The sequence below is a fragment of the Convolutriloba macropyga genome, chromosome 13, assembly GCF_964194025.1.
Source record: "Convolutriloba macropyga chromosome 13, txConMacr16.3, whole genome shotgun sequence".
In the NCBI taxonomy this organism is placed as follows: Eukaryota; Metazoa; Xenacoelomorpha; order Acoela; family Convolutidae; genus Convolutriloba; species Convolutriloba macropyga.
Window position 1 is genome coordinate 46993673 of NC_134480.1, and position 22750 is coordinate 47016422.

The 22750-nt window shown below is 34.7% G+C and overlaps 2 protein-coding genes across 4 annotated transcripts in view; one reads left to right on the forward strand and one right to left on the reverse strand.

The window, feature by feature from the left end:
* The window catches only part of LOC142351824 (uncharacterized), a 69931-nt gene that overhangs the window by 39136 nt on the left and 8045 nt on the right, over positions 1-22750 (reverse strand). For 2 of the 3 annotated variants that reach the window (XM_075404030.1, XM_075404031.1), the window contains exons 3-5: positions 22286-22451; positions 19746-19949; positions 4791-5061 (exon numbers count right to left, since the gene is read on the reverse strand). In XM_075404030.1, coding sequence (XP_075260145.1) covers positions 4791-5061; positions 19746-19949; positions 22286-22451 — 641 coding nt within the window. Of the gene's footprint in view, positions 1-4790; positions 5062-19745; positions 19950-20005; positions 20303-22285; positions 22452-22750 lie in introns of those variants that run through there. The other variant, XM_075404032.1, reaches the window with a different exon arrangement.
* LOC142351826 (uncharacterized) overlaps positions 20453-22750 on the forward strand; it is a 46618-nt gene continuing 44320 nt past the window's right edge. The window contains exon 1 of the mRNA XM_075404033.1: positions 20453-20855. The gene's annotated coding sequence lies outside the window, so the exon portion shown is untranslated. The remainder of the gene's footprint in view (positions 20856-22750) is intronic.

The following is a 22750-nucleotide window of genomic DNA, read 5'->3' on the forward strand; positions in this document are numbered from 1 at the left end:
AATTGGTCAAAAAACGAATTACTACGGCGATGCAAAAGTCAATTAAAATTTCAAAAGTAATTGGTCGCATATGTTATTGACTACACTTCATTAGTTCATCGTGTATTTGTTTTTCACTTTCAAACACTTTCAACAATGATTAAATCCTTTCAAAATCTCTTAAAATAATTATGACACTCCTCTGGTAAAAATAGAAAAAAACAAAAGAAACTGGCAGTGTCTGGATGACATGTGCAAAACTCTATTTACAGCAAGAAACCTATGTGCATCTCAAAGAATGGTAGCAGCCGTTTTTCAAATGCTCTTCATAATTCGCAAAACAATTAGGGAAGATGAACAAAAGAGCCCAAACCAATTTTTTGGTGACTTTTTATAGAAGTTTTTCTTATCAACAACTATTACAAAAACGGGGGCTCTACTCAATTTTTAAAAAGCCTCTAACATTGATATCCATTATTGAGTTGAATAACAGGACCCAGTAAAAAAACTGAAAACTGAAAAGCCATGCATGATTTAGCTTTGGCCTTTACTCTAAAAACTATGAGTGAAGTTCTTACGCAAAAATATTTAGTCAGGTGACTGAATTCTTAAAATTGAATCTTTTGAAAAAAAATCATACTTTATTTTTATTGGACTTCAAATGATTGGATTTAACTTGATTCTAGTTCTGTATCTAAATATTAGTATGTTTGCTGGGCAAAGCACAACATTAATAGCCAGAAATTATTACCAGCGAATAATTTTGCTCAAAAACGTTATAAATTAAAGACAAGTTTAAGTGTGAGGCATATAGAAAAATTAAAACCCGGCTAAATTTCACAAATAATTGAGGTGGTCAGTTTTGATACTGTTCTTGAAAAACCAAACGCCAGTTCAAATTATCTATATTCAAAGTCGTCATTTGCATTTAACTCAAAACGTCAGATTTTCCTTAAAAGAGATAAAAACCCTAAGAGAAATCAGTAACAGAGATGAAAAAAACCGAAACAATACAAAATTTTGGTCAGTTCATATTTTTTTTCAAAAATTCAAATTTTTGAAGATATATGCATGCCTCAATTTCATTTCTAAATTTTTCAGTGCTCAAACAGATTTACACGTGAACCAGTAAATGCCTAAAAACAGATTGTTTGCGTGAGATATTTAACACTTTCATTCAAATTAATCAAATTTTGTAGCAATTTTTCATTAAAAATTTCTGAACAGAAAACAAAGAACCAATGACACTCAAAAGTTTTCTTTTCAGCACTCAAAACTCTGCAACCGAAATAGAAAAAATAGCGAAATCATCAAAAGTGCACAAAAAACAAAAAATGGGCCAACCTGTCCGGAAATGCCCAAAAAACTATACCTCATTTTTTTCAAAAAGTGGTATTGCTAATTCCATTGTTTAGCTGCAGTGCAAACATTAAAAACTTTTAATCAATATCACATATATTGCTCAAAAAGTCGAAAACTGTCAGAAGGAAATTAGGGCACGCATATAGTTCTAACATTTTTTAAAAAAATAAAGGTGGGAGCAACAAGGAGGCTCGGTAATGTGCGTACGCACATAATGTTCGGACCCCGCTCATCCACATTCATGACTTAATTGGCTACTAAATGATGAACCGATAGAAAAGCTTCAAAAACATACATATCGCTCAAGATACAATAATGGAATACAATAAGGCCACGCTAGAGGGCCGATAAAACTTGTTGTTAATAGGACAACTGGAAAAGACTATAATAAAAACTAAATAACAAACATTAATTACGACCAAAACTCAATGTCTAAATTAAAAAAAAATATAACAAGATCAACCTTGCATCAGATGAAACCTAAACAAAACAAAATAACTTTTACTTCAATAGAAAAGATAAGTGACCCCCTCTCTGTCGACGAACAGAGCAAAAAGGTGCGAAGTTCAGAAATACGTTTCTATTTTTGAAAACAATTGATTTCAAAAAAGATTATTTTCATTAGAGAATAAGTGAAATCACTAAAAGATTCATTTATATCTGCATATGAAGCAATTGAGACCTGTCATTATCCAGTGTACGACTACAAAAAGAAGGACAAATATCGGAAAACAAAGCTTTGCAAGAAATGGCAGTGAAACCGTTCAAACGGTTGAAACCAGAAACTTGTTTCTACGAGCAATGAAAATGATCAATTCCGCATTATTTCAAAGCCAATAGGACCTACCATTAGCGTAATAATTTTAAAAGAAAACAAAAGTCCTTTAAAATATACAAATATATTAAATTTTCAATTATGTTATAAAATTTTGTAGTAACAGTAGTAACAAAGCCGAGAAACAATTAGTTGGAACTAAAACCATTATTATTTTAACTATAGCTCACTAGAAATGGGTTGTGACTTGTCTTTACAGAGGCTAAGCTACAAATTAACCAAAAAAAAAAAACAAATTAAAAAATGGCGAAGCTCAAAAATGCAAATATTTTTCATATATTTGGAAAACATTTTTTTTCAAATATCATAACAGACATGACATAAGATTTCAACAAAAAGGAGGTCAACTAAGATGCAACACCTCAAAAAGCCAATTGGGCCTGTCATTAATGAGACTAAGTCACGAGACAAAAATAACAAAAACACGCAGAAGCCAAAACTTAAATTTTAAACCAGAGTGTTCAAGATACTTCAATTATAAGATGTTATCTACAAGAGCTAAATAACATCACTTGATTCTCATGTGAAAATCAATGGTGTTTTTCCTATAAATGGACTACTTAAAAATGACAACAAAAACCAAAAAGTGAACAGTAGAGAAACCTGAAAAAATTCTTATGAAACTAAATGGCCCAAACAATCAGTTAAAACATATAACCAACCACAAAAATAATGTTTGAGTCCACAAAAGTAAATGAGATTTCTTATACGTGAGATTGAGTTACATGGTGACAAAAAATCGCTGAATTTTGCAATAGAACAGTGTCTCAGCCCATAAGCGCAAACGATTAAAAAAAACAATTAACATATTCGGATCCACTTTTTTCACCCTGTTCGTTTTCCCAACTAAACTTATCTTCAACTGTATCTGTCAATAATGTGATAATTGGACAATGAAACAAAATGAACTGAAAAAATCTGCAATTATACTAAAAAAAATCGAAACTCGTAGTGATAAAACCAAAAATCCATTAGTTAAATTTAAAACCAATACCGAAATTAATTTATTGACTAACAGTAAGTGGGTTTTTGCTTGTCTTTTTCAGACTACGTCGAAGCTGAGAGAAATAAGAGAAAATAGTGACAAAGATCAAAAGTTCGCGTACATTTTCTTATAACAAATGAATTCAAAGTTATAAGAGACATAAGGTAACAACTGAAAGCATTGTCTGCTTCAATTATACCTCCTAGTAAGCCAGTGCGATCACTGATTGGGGTGATTAAGTCATTGGACTACAAAAAGTATTAAAAAATGAATGCAAAACATAAGAAATCCACAAAATGTTACGAAAGCAATTGGTCAGAGCCATAAAAAAACGCGAGCTTTACTCTGAGACCATAAAATATGGTCGTTAGTATTCATTTTTTGTAAATAGTATCTGTCGATAAAAAAGCCCTCATTTGAAATTCTTGTCAGCAAAATGTATAAGAAACTGTATGGATCGTTTTTTACCGTATGGATCCATGGTGAGATCAATATCAGCCCTGATAATGCTGCGCGATTAAGAAGACATTCAATTGTTCAAATGGTCGCGAAATGGATCAATTTTTAAACAAAGTTTTTCAGTATATCAAAAATAAATAATGCATTTCGTATAATTATCGTGATTAAATTTGCAAAAATCTGGCAAAATTATCATTTCTGAAGACTCTTAAAACCAGCGGGAGTGCAACTAGCTCTCTCTTCAAGCTTTCAATGAATATGATTGCAGTTTTAAGGTGTCTACTTTTAGCAAATTTAGTGAAAGCCGGCCAAAAATGCATATTTGGTCCCATTTTTGACGAAAAAAAGTCTGATTTTTGAAATATTTTGCATAAATTTTAGCCAAAAAGCTCATATCGAACAATTCAGCAACCCCCCTCTATCTTTTAAGATAAAATCAATAACACTATCGTTACGTTAACAATTTCAAGATACTTTAGTAAAATTAACGAAAATTTGGTCAAAGATTACGGAAAATGTGACCAAAAACCACGGAATTCACTCTACTTTTCTCAAAGTTCAAACTTCGATAACTTCCTGTAAAAAACGAAAATCAAAAAAAATTTTAATTCCATATTCTACGCTGGACGGGTTTTCTAATGATACCACTCACAACTCTCTACGATGAATATACCGATCGGCCAAAATTGACTGAACAAAAAAACCCAGTTGAGAATATAGTTCCTCCCCCCACTAAAAGTGGGGTCGAAACAATAATAAATATTATTAAAAAAACTAATCACAATTTCTCCAGCACAGGTGTCAGGTCAGATGAATTTGTTTTCAACTTAGTTCTCAAGACGAGTCTCAAGATTCCAAACATAGTTATTCTTGCTTAAAATAATACTTTCAATGAAAAAAATCGTATCTCATTAAACATTTTGCACCCACACAGAATAACATGACTTGAAACACACGAAAAAAGTCTTAAAATCATGCTGAGAGTCTGCAGTGCACAAGGTTACAATACCAGATTTTTTTTTGCAAAACCAGACTAACCACATTTTTTTGTATTTTAAAACTTATTAAAATGCAAGTGTAATGCCATGCCTTGAGTAAGTGTGCAAAGTCACTTCAAAAATCTGTCTCAGCATCTCGAATCACTACGCGGTTCTGAAATTCACTACTCACTATTTTCGATGAGATCCGTGAATGCTCTGTAGTAGATCCTGCCATCATCTGGCACCCTGTAGAAGTTAGTCAAGTCATTCAACTGTTTCACACTCAAGTGGAGGAACTTTCTCGTGAACAGATCCAGACCAGCTTTGAACTCATCCTCCAGACAGAGACCCAGGCGCAGTTTGTCGTAGTCTTTGAAGAACTCGATTGAACGGATTCCGAATTTGAAGCAAAGCACTTGGATCTTTTCAATCACCGTCAGAACTTCTGACAACGCATCTTTCTGAACACAACAAATAGCAAATGAAAACACCGCAGCTAACTATATTCACTGATAAGAAAGTTTTTACTCATTAAGTTGTTCATTATGTACGCAACTTTCAAAATAGTATCAACTGATAATGTGACCGGTTTCGAAAGCAAAGCACTAAACCCAATAGATAACTAGTTCGACAGTTTAATTAATTTTGATCAAATTTCAATAAGAGCCAAAATAACTTATGTGCAATTACAATCAAGGCATAAATTTTTGAGAAATAGGGGAAATACAATCTAAAGTATTGTTGAGAGCCTAATAAATGATAGCAACATGCAGAGATAGAGCTAAAAAAAAGCAAAACCAAGATTTTGTGCGAATCAGAAGGACTTTGAAAAAATTATCGTTTGATCAAAAAGGACTGACAGAAGTTGAAGTGATGCAACTGAGCCACATACACAAACCAATTTAAATTACAGATAAAAATGAATTAAAACTGAGAATGCAATAGCTAGATATGAACAATAAACTGCAAAAAATAGGCTTAACTACCTCTCATAAAAAATAAGCAAAAACGGGCTTCTTAAGGAGGTCCACACAGCCGCAAACACTGAGAAAATGGACACTTCTCAAAGCTTCATCTTTCTAGCAAAGAATACCTAGAACAAGATGTCAAGCTTATATTACGGATAATTTAAATAAGGTTGCGTTTTCTCAACTTTCTCACACTCCTCCTTAGATGACCATCGCCGATTTCACGATTTGCCACTAACTTCTCTGTTTCTTCTCTTTAATTATTTATTTCGTTCTTTCTTTCTTTCTTGCTTGCTTCCCCTTCCTTCTTTCATTTCTTCTTCTTCTTCTTATTATTATTATTATTATTATTATTATTATTATTATTATTATTATTATTATTATTATTATTATTATTATTATTATTATTATTATTATTATTATTATTATTATTATTATTATTATTATTATTATTATTATTATTATTATTATTATTATTATTATTATTATTATTATTATTATTATTATTATTATTATTATTATTATTATTATTATTATTATTATTATTATTATTATTATTATTATTATTATTATTATTATTATTATTATTATTATTATTATTATTATTATTATTATTGTGGTGGAGGAATCCACAAATCGCAACCAAGTATATCAAGTATTAATATAAACACTCTTAAACTATATACATATTTATCTTATGGTCTAATCTCCATCCGGAGAACAAACTCATTTGCTGTCACACGTACTTATCTAGATGCTAACACTTAACCAATTGGTGACAACTCATTGTACATAGATTGATGATTGTGATTGACATTTCTGTTAACTGTTAACCACACAGTACAACTGGTATTGGTCTTGACCAACAAGTGCGAAAGCACTCGATTGCAGTTCTGCCTTAACGCGTTCAGAGAATAGTTATCAAATTCAAGATTCACTCTTGCTCTTTTCATTGTTGAGCGATACGTATACAACATGGCGCAGTCAACTATGGCTCGCTCCCCATTAGGAGTAAACTTCTTTTGGGACAAAGGTCACCAACCCGAAATAGAATGGGAAAAATGGCTAGCTACAGTAAAGCTAGCAATCATGGTAAAAGAAAATATACAAGTTGACAAGCTACTACAACCAAGGCCAGAAAATGAAGACCTTGATTATCCAACAGAGCCACACTACGAACCAGCACTACCCGATGAAACAACTGCCGAAAGAAGGCAAAGGGAACAAAGAAACGTCAAAAGACGTACCGATTGGCAAAACTCATGCAAAGACATAGAAGATAGGGGACCACAAGTAGACAACACACCATGGGAAGAAGCAGATAACAAAACAAAAAGCCACATATACCTCTCACTAGGAACACAAGCAACAAACATTTTCCACCAAAGATTCCCTCACACAGAACTTCAAAAATGCACCACGGATGCACTAGTAGAACAACTTAGAGAATCATTCATGCAAACCAGGAACGAAACATTTGACAGATATCAATTCTTCCGATGCCGACAAAAAGAAGGCGAATCACTAGAAGTGTTCCACTCACGAATCAAAAAACACGCATCAGTCTGCAACTGGGAACACATGGAGGAAAGCCTTGTCAAGAGCATCTTCATACAAGGCATGAACAACCAGCAAATCCAAATGGATTTACTATCAGAGGAACGAACACCAGCAGAGACACTACAATATGCACTGGCACGAGAAAGAGGACAAGAAAGTCAACAGAAAATGAGAAACACCTATACAAATACACTACAAACAAACCCATGGTTCGAAAAAATTCAGTACATAAAACGACAAAACAGAGTACCAATACTCCCAACCCCACAATCAGGACAAGTCCAAGACTGCCGACGCTGTGGCAACAAATTTCTCCCTGGCCATTTAAACGTTTGCCCTGCAAAAAACGAAATCTGCAGAATATGTAGGAAAATAGGTCACTTCGCAAAACAATGCAAATCAGAGATGCCACCACGTCCACAATACAACCCACAACAACGCAGACAACAAAACTATACAGGACAACAATTATACTCGGGCTACCAACAACAACAAAAGAATAACCAATTGGTTCAAAGAAAAACATCACAAAAAATGAGAAATATAAACGAAGAAGAACAGGAAGACATACACAATTCAACCGAGGAAACAATCGACCCAGAAGCAACCTGTTACATTCGGGAAATGATGGAAGACTGGCAAAACACAACAAACTTCATCCATTCAGTTAAATTTACAAATGAAAAAGTCAGCAAAATCAACAAAACTAGAAGAGGGGAATTCTGGCTAAAAATATACACAAACAAAAAACAAACCTACTGGTTAGCCGACACAGGAAGCCCCAGGAGTTTCATGAACATCCAAACGGCAAAAAGTCTGCTAGTAGACAACAAGACAAAGATCCAACATCCGGATAAATCACTGGGCGAATTCAGATGTTTCAACAACAACAAAATAAACATACTCGGAACAATCCACGTGGACATAACGTCAGGAACATCAACTGCAACAAACTGCACAATCCTATTGGTAGACACCAATACAATAAATATCATGGGGAGAGACATCATGAACAAACTAGGCCTCCGACTCACAATGGAAACACAACAAAAAGAAGAAACAAAATACACGTCACGACAAGAAACAACCCACAAGTAGAAACGTTCCAGGTCCCAATCAAAAAACGATACCGAGCACCAAACACAACGAAAACAAAAATGATGACAAACCAACTGGAGACAAATACAATTGCCACACAGACAGACGAAACATCTAACATCGGACTAGGACGCCAACCACTAGTAGAAAAAGAGGAATTCAATCCAATCCCAGAACTGGACTACCAAAACACTCCCAACCACCTAAAACAACTACACCGAGTATTCGGAGAAAATTTCATCGCCGAAGCTACACGAAACGACCCACATAGCAAAAATTTACTACAAATCATAGAAGATAAAAACTGGGACTTACTCAAACACTTCAGCAGATACTGGCACTCCCTAAAACGAGATCCGAGCACAACACCAGCTGGCTGCATACTCTATGACGGAAAAATGTATATACCTACACAACTGCGTAAACTAATCATGAACTCCATCCACCGCAATCACCCAGGACAATCAGGAATGATGCACTTAGCAAACATGATATGGTTCCCAAGAATCCACAGAGAGATAGTAACCCTCACACAGAATTGCCAACCGTGCATCAAAATAGGTAAGAACCTAAAACCAATAATACCAAAATCACAATTAGCAAACCTACCACCGCTACACGAACCAAACGAAGAAATCCAAATGAATTTTGCCGGCCCCATACTAGACGAACAAAATAATGATTCGTATATATTAGCATCGGTAGATAGATTCTCCAGATATCCACACGCAAAAGTATACCACAACTGCGACACTGACACAGCAATAAAATATTTAGAAAAATACACAAAATTTCACGGAATACCTAGAAATATAAGATGCGACCAAGCCCAAGCATTCAAATCCAGACAATTCGAAATTTTCTGTAACAACCATAATATTAAACTAATATTAGCTCCAGCTGGAGACCACAGAGCTAACGGAATGATAGAACGTCTAATACAAACAATAAAACGCCGACTCTCAGTCCTAAATAACGACCCCAAATGGTCAAAAATTACACTTGCAGATAAAATCACAGAAATAATACAAGAAATAAAACTCATACCTAACACAACTACAAAAATCGCACCATTCACAGCTCATTTCGGCAGAAAACCAAACACACCAATATCAAACATCACATCCAGGACATCACCAAAAAATCTATCATACAATGAAATAACAAAATTCCATTTAGATAAACGAAGAGGACTAAAACAACCGATGCTGAAAGCCGACACAATATGGAATCTCGAGTCAGATTCTGAACCACATCTGGACATACAATTCCAACCAACAATCGAGGGAGATGACTCCTCGGACCAATCTACGCTTCAGAACATTAAAAAGAAAGCCATCAAACGTAAGAACACTTCTCCAATTAAGATTACACCTGACAAACTAATGATAACATTCGGTGATAAAACAACATCAATAACTAACACACGAAAACAAATAGCACGAGAAACACTAGCACGCAAAGCACCTGAACCACGCGGCACACTAAAACCACTTTGGAACATAATACCAGATGGTACTATCACTAACTACTCACCAACAACAATAACTCTAGACACGAACACCAGAAAGAATACAGTAATCAGAAAAAATGACTTGGCAATCATAAACGAAACAAAACCAAGACTAATGCACTTCGTAGCGTGTAAAACAGTACGAGAATATAATAGAAATCAAGAAAAAAAATAAAACAATTTTTGTTAACAGAAAAGAAACAACTCAAACAGTCCAAGCAAAAAAAAACCAACTGGACAGACCAGAAGAGCAAACCAACACAAACGAAGCCCACTTCTACTCGCAACCTGGACCATCCTACTCGCAACCTGGACCATCCTACCATTTCGACACCCCCGGACCAAACAACCGAAGCACATCTCAACGAAAAAGAAAACAACAGCCCCAAAAAAGATCAACAAAACCCAAAAGCGATTTTGACAGAAAATCAAAAGAAGCGGCTATAGCCCAATCGAAATTAAACAAGGCAAAGGAGCACCAGCGAAGAATTTCCAACTCTCCAAGAATCCAACTGGATACTTCAAAGTTAGAACAAAACAAATCTATAGAAGTTATTAACCTGATCTCGGACTCCTCACAAGGCAGCCCGATAAAGATATTTACCTCAAATGACCCAACAGCCTTCATGTCAACACCAGCGAGGAAAAAGTCCCAAGAACAAGTAAACAAAAAGATCGATAAAATCATTCACCGCATCACCCACTCACCAAAGAAAAAGCAAAACAAAGACGAAAATCCAATCTCAATTACCCCAACTAACCACACAGGACTAACCCAAGACATAACACCAATTACTCCTTCACACCAGTCCACCCCTGTAGACCCAATAATCCAGAATACCGCGAGGACCAGCACAAATGATTACCAATTGGTAAAAACCAACGCACCCACAACCACCATTTGCGAGAACAAAAACAGTAACCAACTGGTACATACTACATGGACAGCCGATACCAACGCCGACACAAGATCCCAAAACGATCATCCGAAACAAAAACAAATCGAGAAAACAAGCAAACACACAAAACATCACAACATCGAAGCACAACCAGACATACCAGAGGAAAGAGAAAACGCCAACGAACCTATTGATTTAATCCACATGGAGGAGGACAATGGCGAAAGCCTAACATCAAGCTCCATCTCATCCCTCAACACAGAGGATATCGCCGCCCTTGACAAACTCTTTGACTAGTCAGCCAAAGATCCGACGAAGGGGGAGTGTGGTGGAGGAATCCACAAATCGCAACCAAGTATATCAAGTATTAATATAAACACTCTTAAACTATATACATATTTATCTTATGGTCTAATCTCCATCCGGAGAACAAACTCATTTGCTGTCACACGTACTTATCTAGATGCTAACACTTAACCAATTGGTGACAACTCATTGTACATAGATTGATGATTGTGATTGACATTTCTGTTAACTGTTAACCACACAGTACAACTGGTATTGTGTCTTGACCAACAAGTGCGAAAGCACTCGATTGCAGTTCTGCCTTAACGCGTTCAGAGAATAGTTATCAAATTCAAGATTCACTCTTGCTCTTTTCATTGTTGAGCGATACGTATACAACAATTATTATTATTATTATTATTATTATTATTATTATTCTTATTCTTATTCTTATTCTTCTCTCTCTCTCTCTCTCTCTCTCTCTCTCTCTCTCTCTCTCTCTTCTCTCTCTTCTCTTCTCTTCTCTTCTCTTCTCTCTCTCTCTCTCTCTCTCTCTCTCTTTCTCTCTCTCCCCCTATAGCTCACTCAATCTTAGAGACTAAGGTATTGACCCATAACCTGTTAGAGGGTTAGAGTACAATTGCTGCTGCACTGGAATTGAATCAATATCTCTTACTGCAAAGCCTAGTATGATAACGATTACACTAACTCATCTCGGGTTCTCAAACTTGGGAATCCTTTTATAACCCATTCTCTTAGTCCTTCTTGTTTCTCAAGGATTCATTTCTCGAGTCAAGAAAGCGTTGAAGGAGTAGAGCTCCTCGCCAAACTGTTAAAAATCTATTTTATTTCAATCTCAAATAACGTCATCTTTCTAGAAGGGATCACACGCACATAAAAAACCGAACCTCTTCTCAGCACTATTTACTTTGAAACAATATTAAAAACCTCCCTAAGTTTTTTTTAAAAAAACGTAACATATCTTCCTATAGCATTTATATCAACTCCTAGAAATCTCTTACGAAATATCTAAGATGTTTTCTCGAGATTAGTTGAAACAACTAAAAAATATAAAAATGATATTTTACCTTTCCGCAAAATGCAATAGCCGGAAAATTTTCAGGATAAATTGACTGAAAACTTTTTTACTCTCCCCAAAATTATTTCCTCAAACTATATTCCAGCTAAAAACACGTTTCTTTTAACAATCAAGTGTGAGCTGTGAAGGTATTTAAGTATACTGCACCACCATCAGTGAAAAGGAAGGAAAAGTAACACATTGACACGCAAGGAAAGGTACATATTTTTTACAACTTCAAAAACCATAAAACTTTATCGATGAAGATTACTCAAAATCGAATCAGCTTGAAAAGCATCGCAACTACATTAATTCAAGCTTTTGCAACTTGGAAGCTACATTTTGACAGTTGATTCAAAATACATAAAAAGTGAATGTTGAAAGGGGACCCAGACATTCCCTCATAGGATATCATGCTCATTTTTGAGAGTGCTCGTTAATTAAAACTTGTCAGATTAACAGCAGTCTCCAATTTTTTATGGTCAGAGCAATGACAGAAAGTGTGATTTTTCTATTGATTAAGTGATCAATTGCTATGACAGGGTGATTAAAAACCGCAGAAATTGAGATGCCATACAAGCTAACAAATATCATTAACGCAAGCGTACTGAAATTTAATTTTTTGGGCACCAAATTAACAAACGATTCCAGATCTCTGTTTCAAGAAGTAGATAATTATCATAATTGACAGATTTTTTTGGAAAATTATTTAAGTCGAATAAACGAAAACACATGTTGACAATATGTGTTCATATGACTGAGAAAAACTGCACAAACAAGGAAGTTCTCATATGTATAATGGCAAAAAAACATGGTGTGATCAGTCGCAATTTTTAAACATTTATGGCTGTAAGGGTTCTTAATTCCTTAACTTGAGGTTTAACTAAATTTGGTTGCACTAATGGCCAAAGGTGTTTCCGCCTAAATTTATCCCTGCAAAATTTGCACTGACGTCTGTTTTGAACAGGCGAAGTAACTTTGCAATAACTTCAATCCAAGTGGAAGTTATCACAGGGTTGTTACATGGTTATTACAGGGTTGTATTTGTTATTTATTAATAATGTCATATTAGCTCGCGAGACTTGTTTGTAATTGATAGGACATGCTAGAACAGAATGCCTTCTCACACTTATAGACGAACTTGTTTGCATAAACTAATTGACACTTTTTCACACAAATATTTATGTGTTATACTGAGCAGGACCAGTTTAGAGAAGAAGAAGTGATGAAATTAGTTCAAGATTTAGTGCTAACTAGTTAGTAAACTTTGACATTTGCCATTTGCTTTTAAGGAAGTTGCCCTGTAGCTGCTGTGTTTGGAGGCAATAAACTCAAATGCAAAACTAGGCCAACAGTCTACGATCTATTTGGGGAAGAAATTAGAGGAGGAAAAGAGGGAATGAGATAAAACAAGAGGAGACGACCGTAAATTACTTTCTATCCACAATTTCCACTACTAATTCTTCATTCGCATTTTCCCCCCGTATCCCTATTACGACTCGTTACCACTAGAAGCAGCTTATATTTACCAGGGGAAGCAATTACCAGCAAAAAAAAACAAACAAGATTTCAATTTCCTTCATTATCACCAAAAATATTGCTTACTTTGTTCATGTAATTTTCCAAATAACCTGCAGAAATTTTTAGCAACAACTTTTTGTACGTAAGCATTAAAGCTCTGTTATACAATCAGACATTTTTTAAAGAAAGTAATATAAGTTAATTCATTGTAGAACGTGAAAACTCGAAAATAGAGAACGGCAAAGAGTAGAAAACTGTCATTTTTTCAGTCTTATTGAAACTGTTGTGAATCAAAGAGATTCAAAAACTTGATAGAGAAAACTATACACTTCTTTTGTAAGAATAAGTTTCTGCATAGAGTCATTTGCAATCCGCACTTCACCTCAAACCCAAAATTTAAAAATTTTCTGGACTAATTGTAATAAAATTCGGCATGACAATTTTAGCATTTGACATAATTCAAATTTTCATCGAAAGTTTGATCGACTTGATAAAGCTCCAAGAATCTAAATGGTAGATATATATTAAGGAGAGATCTCTAATCAAATTACAACAATGAAAAGAGAATGAAAGCGAAGAAACAACAGCCAAGCTGATGACTTTCTGCTTTTTTTTCCATTATACTTTCTGCGTTTTTCCATTATATATTTCCTGTTAGTATGATTACAACTGCATTACGGAAAATAAAACCATTCAAAAGCCAACCGAAAAAAATACAGGAGGACAAAATATTGACAGTTTATCAGAGTTGGTTAAGACAACACTCTACTTGTTCATGACAAATTGAAGAGAAATGTTCAATGCGAGAGCTCATGAAATGAAACGAAGTCATAAAATCGATTTACAAAAAAGAAAAATTCACTTAAAACCCAATTCAAACAGAATTTTCTCATATTCAATTCAGAAATTTTTATTTTAACAGCCGATGTTTTTTATTAGTTGAAACACAAACAACCATTGGTACCATTAATATGCATTAGGCGCCTACTTACTGATTCTTTTCCCTACATTATTGTGCTTTCAAAGTTCACCTCGTTTCTACCAGTTTCTGTAAATCATCTGACAAACTAATTCAAAAACACATTTTCGTTGAGTTCTTATCTATTAATCGTGTTTTCATTTACATTCAAAACAAGCATTTAGCTACTTGAACAGTTTTTTGAAAGAGTTTTTGCAAAATAATCAACGTAGGATATTCGGCGAAAACTCGGTTAAGTAATGCTAATTTTTGTAGCCATTAAGAAAAAAAATTTGCAACTAACGTTTTGTGGAAATTAGGCGACAGCCAATTAAACCAGACGCTTCTTCCAAAAAGGTACCCAATTGTCTCTAACCATTGTCCCTACATGATATGAGCTTAAAAAAACAAAATCAAAGGTTTTATAATCACTGAGCATTTCCATCATTTCAGTTCAGGTATATCCACCAATTAGGCCGATACTTTTCTCACAAATCTTTCACAATCCTATATCTCTCAACTACTTAAAGTAAAGCAAAAAAATGTTCTATTATTATTTTCTTTTTCGACTCATTTTCATGTAAACCCAATTTTCGATTACATTTGGGTACTTAATAGCGTTCAATTGGATTTTGAAGTATAATCTTTAAAAGTTGAAAAGTGTTTTAATCTGTTTTCGCCTAATTTCCACAAAAAATTAGAGGAAAAAATTCGCCTAATTGCTCTAAAATTTGTCTTTGATTTATCAAGCTTTCGTTTCATATCCCATCCCACCGACGTACTTATGAAACCGCGGCAAATAAACGCAAAGCCTACCCTCTCAGGACGACTAAAAAGAGATTATGTGACTCAATTAGGCGAAAGGGCGTTTTGTTAGTAATCAGCTACTGATAGGCGAAATAGGCAAATGCCAATTGAAACATAAGAATGACCTTAAGGTTCGACTTGAAAAAAATGTCATCTGGCCCTAAAAATTGTCTTCATAAGAGAAAAGCCTACAAAAACAAACTACATGCACCAACTTTAAAGCATGTGCATCATTTGCAGCATTCTTCTGCACCTAATAGGTTCAAACTATTTTAATGCAATGAATATATTATTTTGCACTTTCATTTTTTCTATCTTATAATTAACTCAAAAAAACTTGGCCCTGTACAACGGATGCAAAGCACTAAAATAATATTAGCAAAATATGGGGTGGTATACCAAACAGAGGGTGAACAGACAAAACAGTCCCAGACAAAAGAGTCCTAAATCGCAAAATAGTCCCAGACAAAACAGTCCTACACAAAACAGTCCGAAGAAAACAGACGAAACAGTTGCAGACAAAAGAGTCCTAAACCACAAAATAGTCCAAGACAAAACAGTCCCAGACAAAATAGTCCGAAGAAAACAGACAAAACAGTCCCGCTCAAAGCGCTTGTTATACAGATCAAAAGAAAGTGCAGCTTTGATCTTGAAGGAAAGCTTTGAAGTCAGAAAATCAAAATCACCGTGGCACAGTAGTTAAAGAACTGGAAGCAGATTCAGAGGCCGCTGGTTCGAGCCGGACTGGGGGAAAAAATTCGCAAAACTCAAAAATTGAGGACAAATCAGATCGGAAAGTGGGAAAATCTGGGAAAAGTGTTAAAATCCAGATATCCCGGCCATGGGTTGTCGTGATAGAAGTGGAAATGAAGAGCTAGTTCATGATCAACATTTTGCAATATCCAGATCGCTCATAGCGTTACTTTTAAACTTTAAAATTTTGACAGAAAAAAAGAATTGAATTACAGAAAATAAAGGATCACAATAACAAACGCAACACATGTTAGAGTATAAAATTATAACTGCAGCCTCTCAAGAAATCAATCATATTCTGATGCTGATACTTTTGAAAGAGTTCTTCTAAATTTGCATCAATTTATGCGTAATTTGCTTTCTTAGGCTTGCTGGCCAGCTGTTATCATCTCCACCATTATCTCAGCGTTTTTTTGTTCGCCCTTGAATTTCTCGATCAACTTGGGCAGTGAAGGAAGGATGTTTTGTGTTAAACAATTTTACAAAATTACTCCTCCAGCCTTCGACGGAAATGTTTGTTCTGGCATAGCCCTTCTTTATGCACTCGCAGCAATTCCATCGTTCAATTGCAAATTGCGGTTTCTGTCTCTGTCCAGTAGAGTTGTATCGGCCGATGTTATCGTCTTCAAAGTAGTTGAAAATTGGCTCACAGTCCTCTGGGCAAGCTGACTGTAATTTTTCAAACGCAGTAATGACATCTTTCACTGGCAAGAAAGCCGTGCGAAGCATCATCGTGATATGCTCTCGGAACTCCAAGTTATTTTTGTATTCCGATGCTTTGCCAGCTGACTGCACATGTCTCCACACGTTCTAACCATCTTTAATAACTCGGGGATCTCAAATCCTTTCAGCGTCGAGGGTTCATTCATTTGTGGACGAACTTGTGGGCGCGTTCTGTTAAATGTCCTTTGGTTTGAGTTGTAACCTGGAATATTAGCTGCTGTTTCTCTGTTGATGTCTTTTTGGGCAGCAAGTTTTGTTTGGCGGGGAGTCTCGTCAGTCATCGCTGCTCGGTCTGTCAACGCCGAGCGGAATTTTTGCTTTTCAGTATCTGCTGGATTAGTTAAATGGCTATGAACGGTGATAACTTCAATTTCTTCATTGAGTAGCCTGACTCTGCTATTGCATTTTGTAATACAGCAGCGCCAAGAAGATGCGGCAACTGTAAGTTGTCGGTGCCTAATATAGCCATAGCCTTCAAAGACGAGCAATTCCGATTTTTTGTTTGTCTGAATGAATTCAAAATTAATAATTAGCGTCAAAACTAAGACGTTAAACTCTTTTATATGCTTCCCAATCAAAACAAAACCTGTCATTGAGTTTAGCAACTAGTTTTGCGTCCACTTTTGATACTTTGATAATTTGATTGTTTAGCTTAATTGTCGGATTAACTTTCGTTAATTATTGCGTTGAGACAAAATCCGTAAAATTTTGGGATTATTTTGTCGAGGACTGTTTTGTCTGTTTTTGGGACTGTTTTGTCTGGGAATATTTTGCAACTTAGTATTATTTTGTTTGAGACTGTTTTGTCTGCGACTGTTTTGTCCGGACACGCAAACAGCTAGAATCACTCTCTTCAATGATTGGGTTCGGGTCTAACTATTCAAGGGAGCCATGTTCTGAGCGCTAAACCACCACATATTTTACTACTAATGATAATACATTTTACATCTTTAACATACATCCATACTTTTAACAACTCTTTCGCATGTTGACTACTGTTCGGCAAATTTATTTCAGAAACTGCCTAATAGATCAAAAAATTTCTTTCGCCCAATCGAGCTTTGATTTGAGCTTTAAAACGAGCAAAAAAATTATAAGAAAAATAACTATTAGTTCCTGATATTCGACTATGGGTTTTATTTAATTTTCAAATGACCTATTTTAGTATGAAGAAAAGAAACGGATATTTAGCGCCAGGAAGTAACTTTTTCGCTATAAAAGAGGATTAAAACTTTTGGCTAAGTTTAAGCAGCACAGATATAAATTCGATTTCCATGCGCATTCAAAATAGGCTACTATGCGCTTACTTTTTGCCACTTCCTAACTTTTGCTTACAAAAAGACTGTCAAAGATTGAAAACAAATTGCGACGCAAAAAAGTGACATCCTTTCTGAGAACAAAATTTTCACTACCCATAGACTTTTATATGAGTCATCTGCTGAATAATTTTTGTTTATTCCTACTTCTGATTGGACTGCTCTAAATAAATGCTACATAGAAAATATTTAGGAAACTGTCGATCAAAACAAATGTCACGGTTTTCTGGTAGTGTTTTCATATCTTAAGACCAATTGTTTTCCCTGTGTCCACCGATTGACATTACAACAAACTGATACATAATACAACATACTGGCTACTGATGTATCAGAATATCAAGACACATAATATCAGTTATCAACACTGTGTGCGATGACGCAGGGCTTCCCTTGAAGTTATAAAATTTGCATTCACTTGTGAGATTCTAACACTGAAATTAAAATTTTATTGTCAGTTACCAACGTTCAAAGTTATTTTCTACAATTTGAAAAACTTTGAGCTTATCAGCTGCAAGTCGTCTCATAAAATGGTATGTTAATGATACTAGCATATAGTTTCTGCATTCATTACTCCAGCTGGAAGCAATTAATTTGAAACATACGCTACTAGACAATGGATTTCAATAAAACTTAGAAAACTATATTTTACGCTACATATGTAATAAAAAAGCTGCAACTTACTTTTTCAGGACCATAAAACACTATTGAAAACCAAAGAAAACCAATAACAGCCTAGCAGCGGTTTTTTGTGAGCGACTTTACTTTTAAACCACTGAATACTAAACGACAGAATCAGTTAAACTTTTTAAAGTTTAGGTGTCATAGTTGATCACCAATGGAAGCTTCGTCATCATCTATATGAAAATGAGAAACGCGTCGTCCATTTCAGGGGAAAAATCTTTTAGTTTAATAACATTTTGGCTTGGAAGCAATCAACGAAAGGTTTAACGATCAGACAGATTTTCATTAATATGGTATTGCGCAAAATATTCTTTAGGAAGTTTCAATGCATCAAAAAGACAATCTAAATACAAACGGTCGTAACTGAAAGTTAAAATGAGTTGTGTCTGGATTTTAACTCATATATGGTTTAAATGTTACAAAACCATGCTAGAAAATACAAGTATACAATTTTTTCTAACTCTCATAAAAATTTGTTTGGAAACTATATTAATAAGACTTTGTAGTTCTAAGCTTTGATAAGTTTCATAAATGTTAGTAATTAAACCAGCGTGAAATAAAACAACTGACACATAAAATCTAGTTATGTTCTAGAAAATGATAGGTCATTGAATATTGTTGTTTTCTAATTCAGCAGCCTTCCTCAGGACAATTTTTGACGCCACATATAAGCAGACTAATTGTGAAATAATTTTGATTTTTTTTGGTTGATTATAATTTCACTATATAAAATTAAATCGCCATGCACTCGTTTAACTCTATTTGAAAAAGACAAAACATACTTTATAATTATTAACATCAATTTTGTTAACAAATAAGATAACCGAACAGATTAAACAGTAGTAAATGAGACAACATACAAACTTATAACTAACAGGGTGAGTTGAGGTAAAAGTGGGATGGGGCGGGGTGGGGGTAGGGAGATGAAGGTAAAAAATAGTGTAAGAAGGAAAAAGAGAGGAAACAATCGGGTTAGTAGGAAGACCTTATCCTCTTTGTTAGAATATCCCTCAATCATTGGCATTTGGATCACACTTTTGCTGTCGAGACTTTTGGCACAGCAAGCCAGGTCATTTGTGAACCTAATATAGTTGCACTGGCTGGGGTTCTTCGGGTCAGAGTACTTGTGGGTCAGCACTACCAGATTCTCGTATTCCAGTTTCTCCTCTTCTGGCATGTGCATGAGGAACTGTAAACATTATGTAACAGTTATGTTAGTTGTTACGTAACACTTGCTCAACTTACGGCTTCCAGTCGTGACCCAAAATAGGGTTTTTCCGGACCCAGAAACGCTCGCGTGTTAATTGCAGTCTTTGCCCGGCGGGAACGATCAAAGACCATTTTGGAGAGAAAAGTTGGAGATACAACACAGCGAATCAAGTAACGACTAAATTCTGCGCAAAAAAGTAATCACAAAATGCAATTAAACAAAGATATAAAAAGGTAAGAAACACCGTTGTGAAGTTATAATAATATACGTGTAGTTATGTTATAAATTGTGAGAGAGAGCTTTTGCTTGTGCCGCCGAGCAACAAGATACATTCATAAACTATATCGAGAGCTTTCCACATACAAAACGCAGTGCTGTTTAGTCCAACATTTTAAACAATATTAAGCATAGAACAATAATGAGAAAAGAGAGCACGCAGTACTCTTTTTTGGTTCAAATTTATTCTCAGTTTGATTTTGTCGTTTGTCTTTGCTTGGATTACATACCTTTACACATCTCATGCCTATCTAACTTATGTAGTTACTAATCAGAGAGTCCTGACCAATTATATCTTCGGTTAAATTGGCGCAGATTAGCATCACAGCCATCTAAACAAAGACCTCATTCAAAACTCGAATTACAAACAAAAACTTACTTTCTGTTAGCTTCATTTTTTCTACTTTTTACTGCAAACTAGCTTTTCAATTGACTTTTATCTTTCATTATAACAAAAGACGTTATATCGGACGAGGTAAAAAGCTTATTTCGCCAACTGAACAATTTCTGCAGCATTTCTGCAAAGAAACAAAACCCATTAGTAGTTTTACCCCCTTTGAAAAAGAAGAAGAGTTAATTGGTGTTGCTATTACCTCAACTTCAAAACTGGTAAGTCTGCCTTTTTCTAACCTTTCTTTCATCGTCATTTTAGCATATTTAACTTTTTTAACATCTTAATGGAGAGTACCTTATATAAAGAAACGTTAAATGAACATCAAACTTAAATTTATAAACCATCAAATTTATTGTTCAAACCCTCTAAATGTAATTGGGGGTTAGGAGTTTTACACCAGCACGACTTTTTTTGTTAATTCAATTTTGGCCGATCGGTATCTTTTGCCGAGACATAGAACCGCCGTACCACTCAAAAATTATTCAATAGTTTTCCACATAATAAAAACACTGAAACTCGAACAAAACATTATTGGGTCCATCTTTTTCAGTAATTCTCGGTAAACATTTTCGATACCTAAAATTTTGGTTCTTAAATATAGACTTTTTATGATAAAAAAGAAAAAATATAATGATAATTGCAGAAAATGATTTTTCTCCCTTAATATATCACAGATACCAAACATTAATCTGAATATCTCACGAAAAATCTACTCAGTTCCTGAAAATACTCTTTCGATTTTTTGCTTCTTGGAAAAAAGCCTGGAAAAAAGCAAGGCCTTAAACTCTAGAAAATTTGCTTTTTTGTGACCTTTGTTCCATTCTTAATATTTCTGTTTCCAAAGAAGTATTTATCAATCAAGACGCATACGCTTCATGAAAATGCATCTAAAGTTACACAGAGGACAAAATAACAAATTAAATTGTTTAACGCTTGGTTCAACTGCTAGGACCATTGATTTTTCTAATGCAACTTCAGTAAGACTGGCAAGCTTTTTATTCTGACAGCTTACTAACAACAAACGCGCCATTTTTAACTTCCAATGCAAATAAATTGCAGCAGTTTTCAGTTAAAATTAAGATAATTCTATGAACTTTTTGATTTTTTCGGAATTTGAAAACAACTTTACGAAGGCTTTTTTCTTTCTTCAAATCAAAAAATTAGGGGAAAAAGTGGTTTATATTGAGGAAGGAAAATACTACTTTACGGTGAAATTTTAGCTTTTTTAACAAAAATTTACTCACTTTTTTAAAAACGATCTTTGTATTTTTAAAATTTTAAAGTTTTGAAAATTCGTCATCATGTGAGCATGTTTCTTAGTATTTTTTAATCTGTTGATTAGCTTTTTTAATGTACAGAGGATGCAATAGAAAGCATCCACCCCCAAAGAATAAAAACTGCGGTCCAGAAATGCTGACCGGGTAGACTAGATTTTACGTAGAAAATGGTTTAGAAATAAGAGAAATCTTTTCATCTTTTCTGTTTGATCTCTCGGCTTAGTGGTGCACATTATTTGCATTCCCAAGCTCACATAATTTAATACTGCATAAAGATTTCCTATGTATCATACGTGTTCTATAACTGAAGGGGGTGCATAATGTATTGTGGAGGGGGGGGGGGGGGCAATTATGAGAAATGAACTTACGACGTCCTTTGGCACTAATCCAGTTCCCTTTGGGTCCAGGGATGCAAACACCTTCGCAACATCTATCTTCCTCTGTTTGTATGAGTTGGCAAGGAAAGCCAGAATACTCTGTGCGTGGGCGGAGGCATCAGCGGATAAAGGTTTCACTATGGAAACATCCGGGTCACTGAAATATTCAATTGATCAAAAATGAGCACAAACATAAAACAAAGTCCGAATTTAACTTCTGTCACCAAACTTGGAAAACATGATCACGCAAAATAGTAAGATTAGGAAGTAAAGGAAATACTACAACCCAATTCGTATATCTTTTTGTAACCCTCTCTCTTTCTCTGCAAAACCGGTTAATTATTTCATTTATTTTATACAATTTCGTGCTTTTCGAACAGTTTTTCAAGTTGACTACTTTACTTTAAATAGCAAAAATCTTCACTTTTCGGACTCTTTTAGTTGCTATAGTTTGAG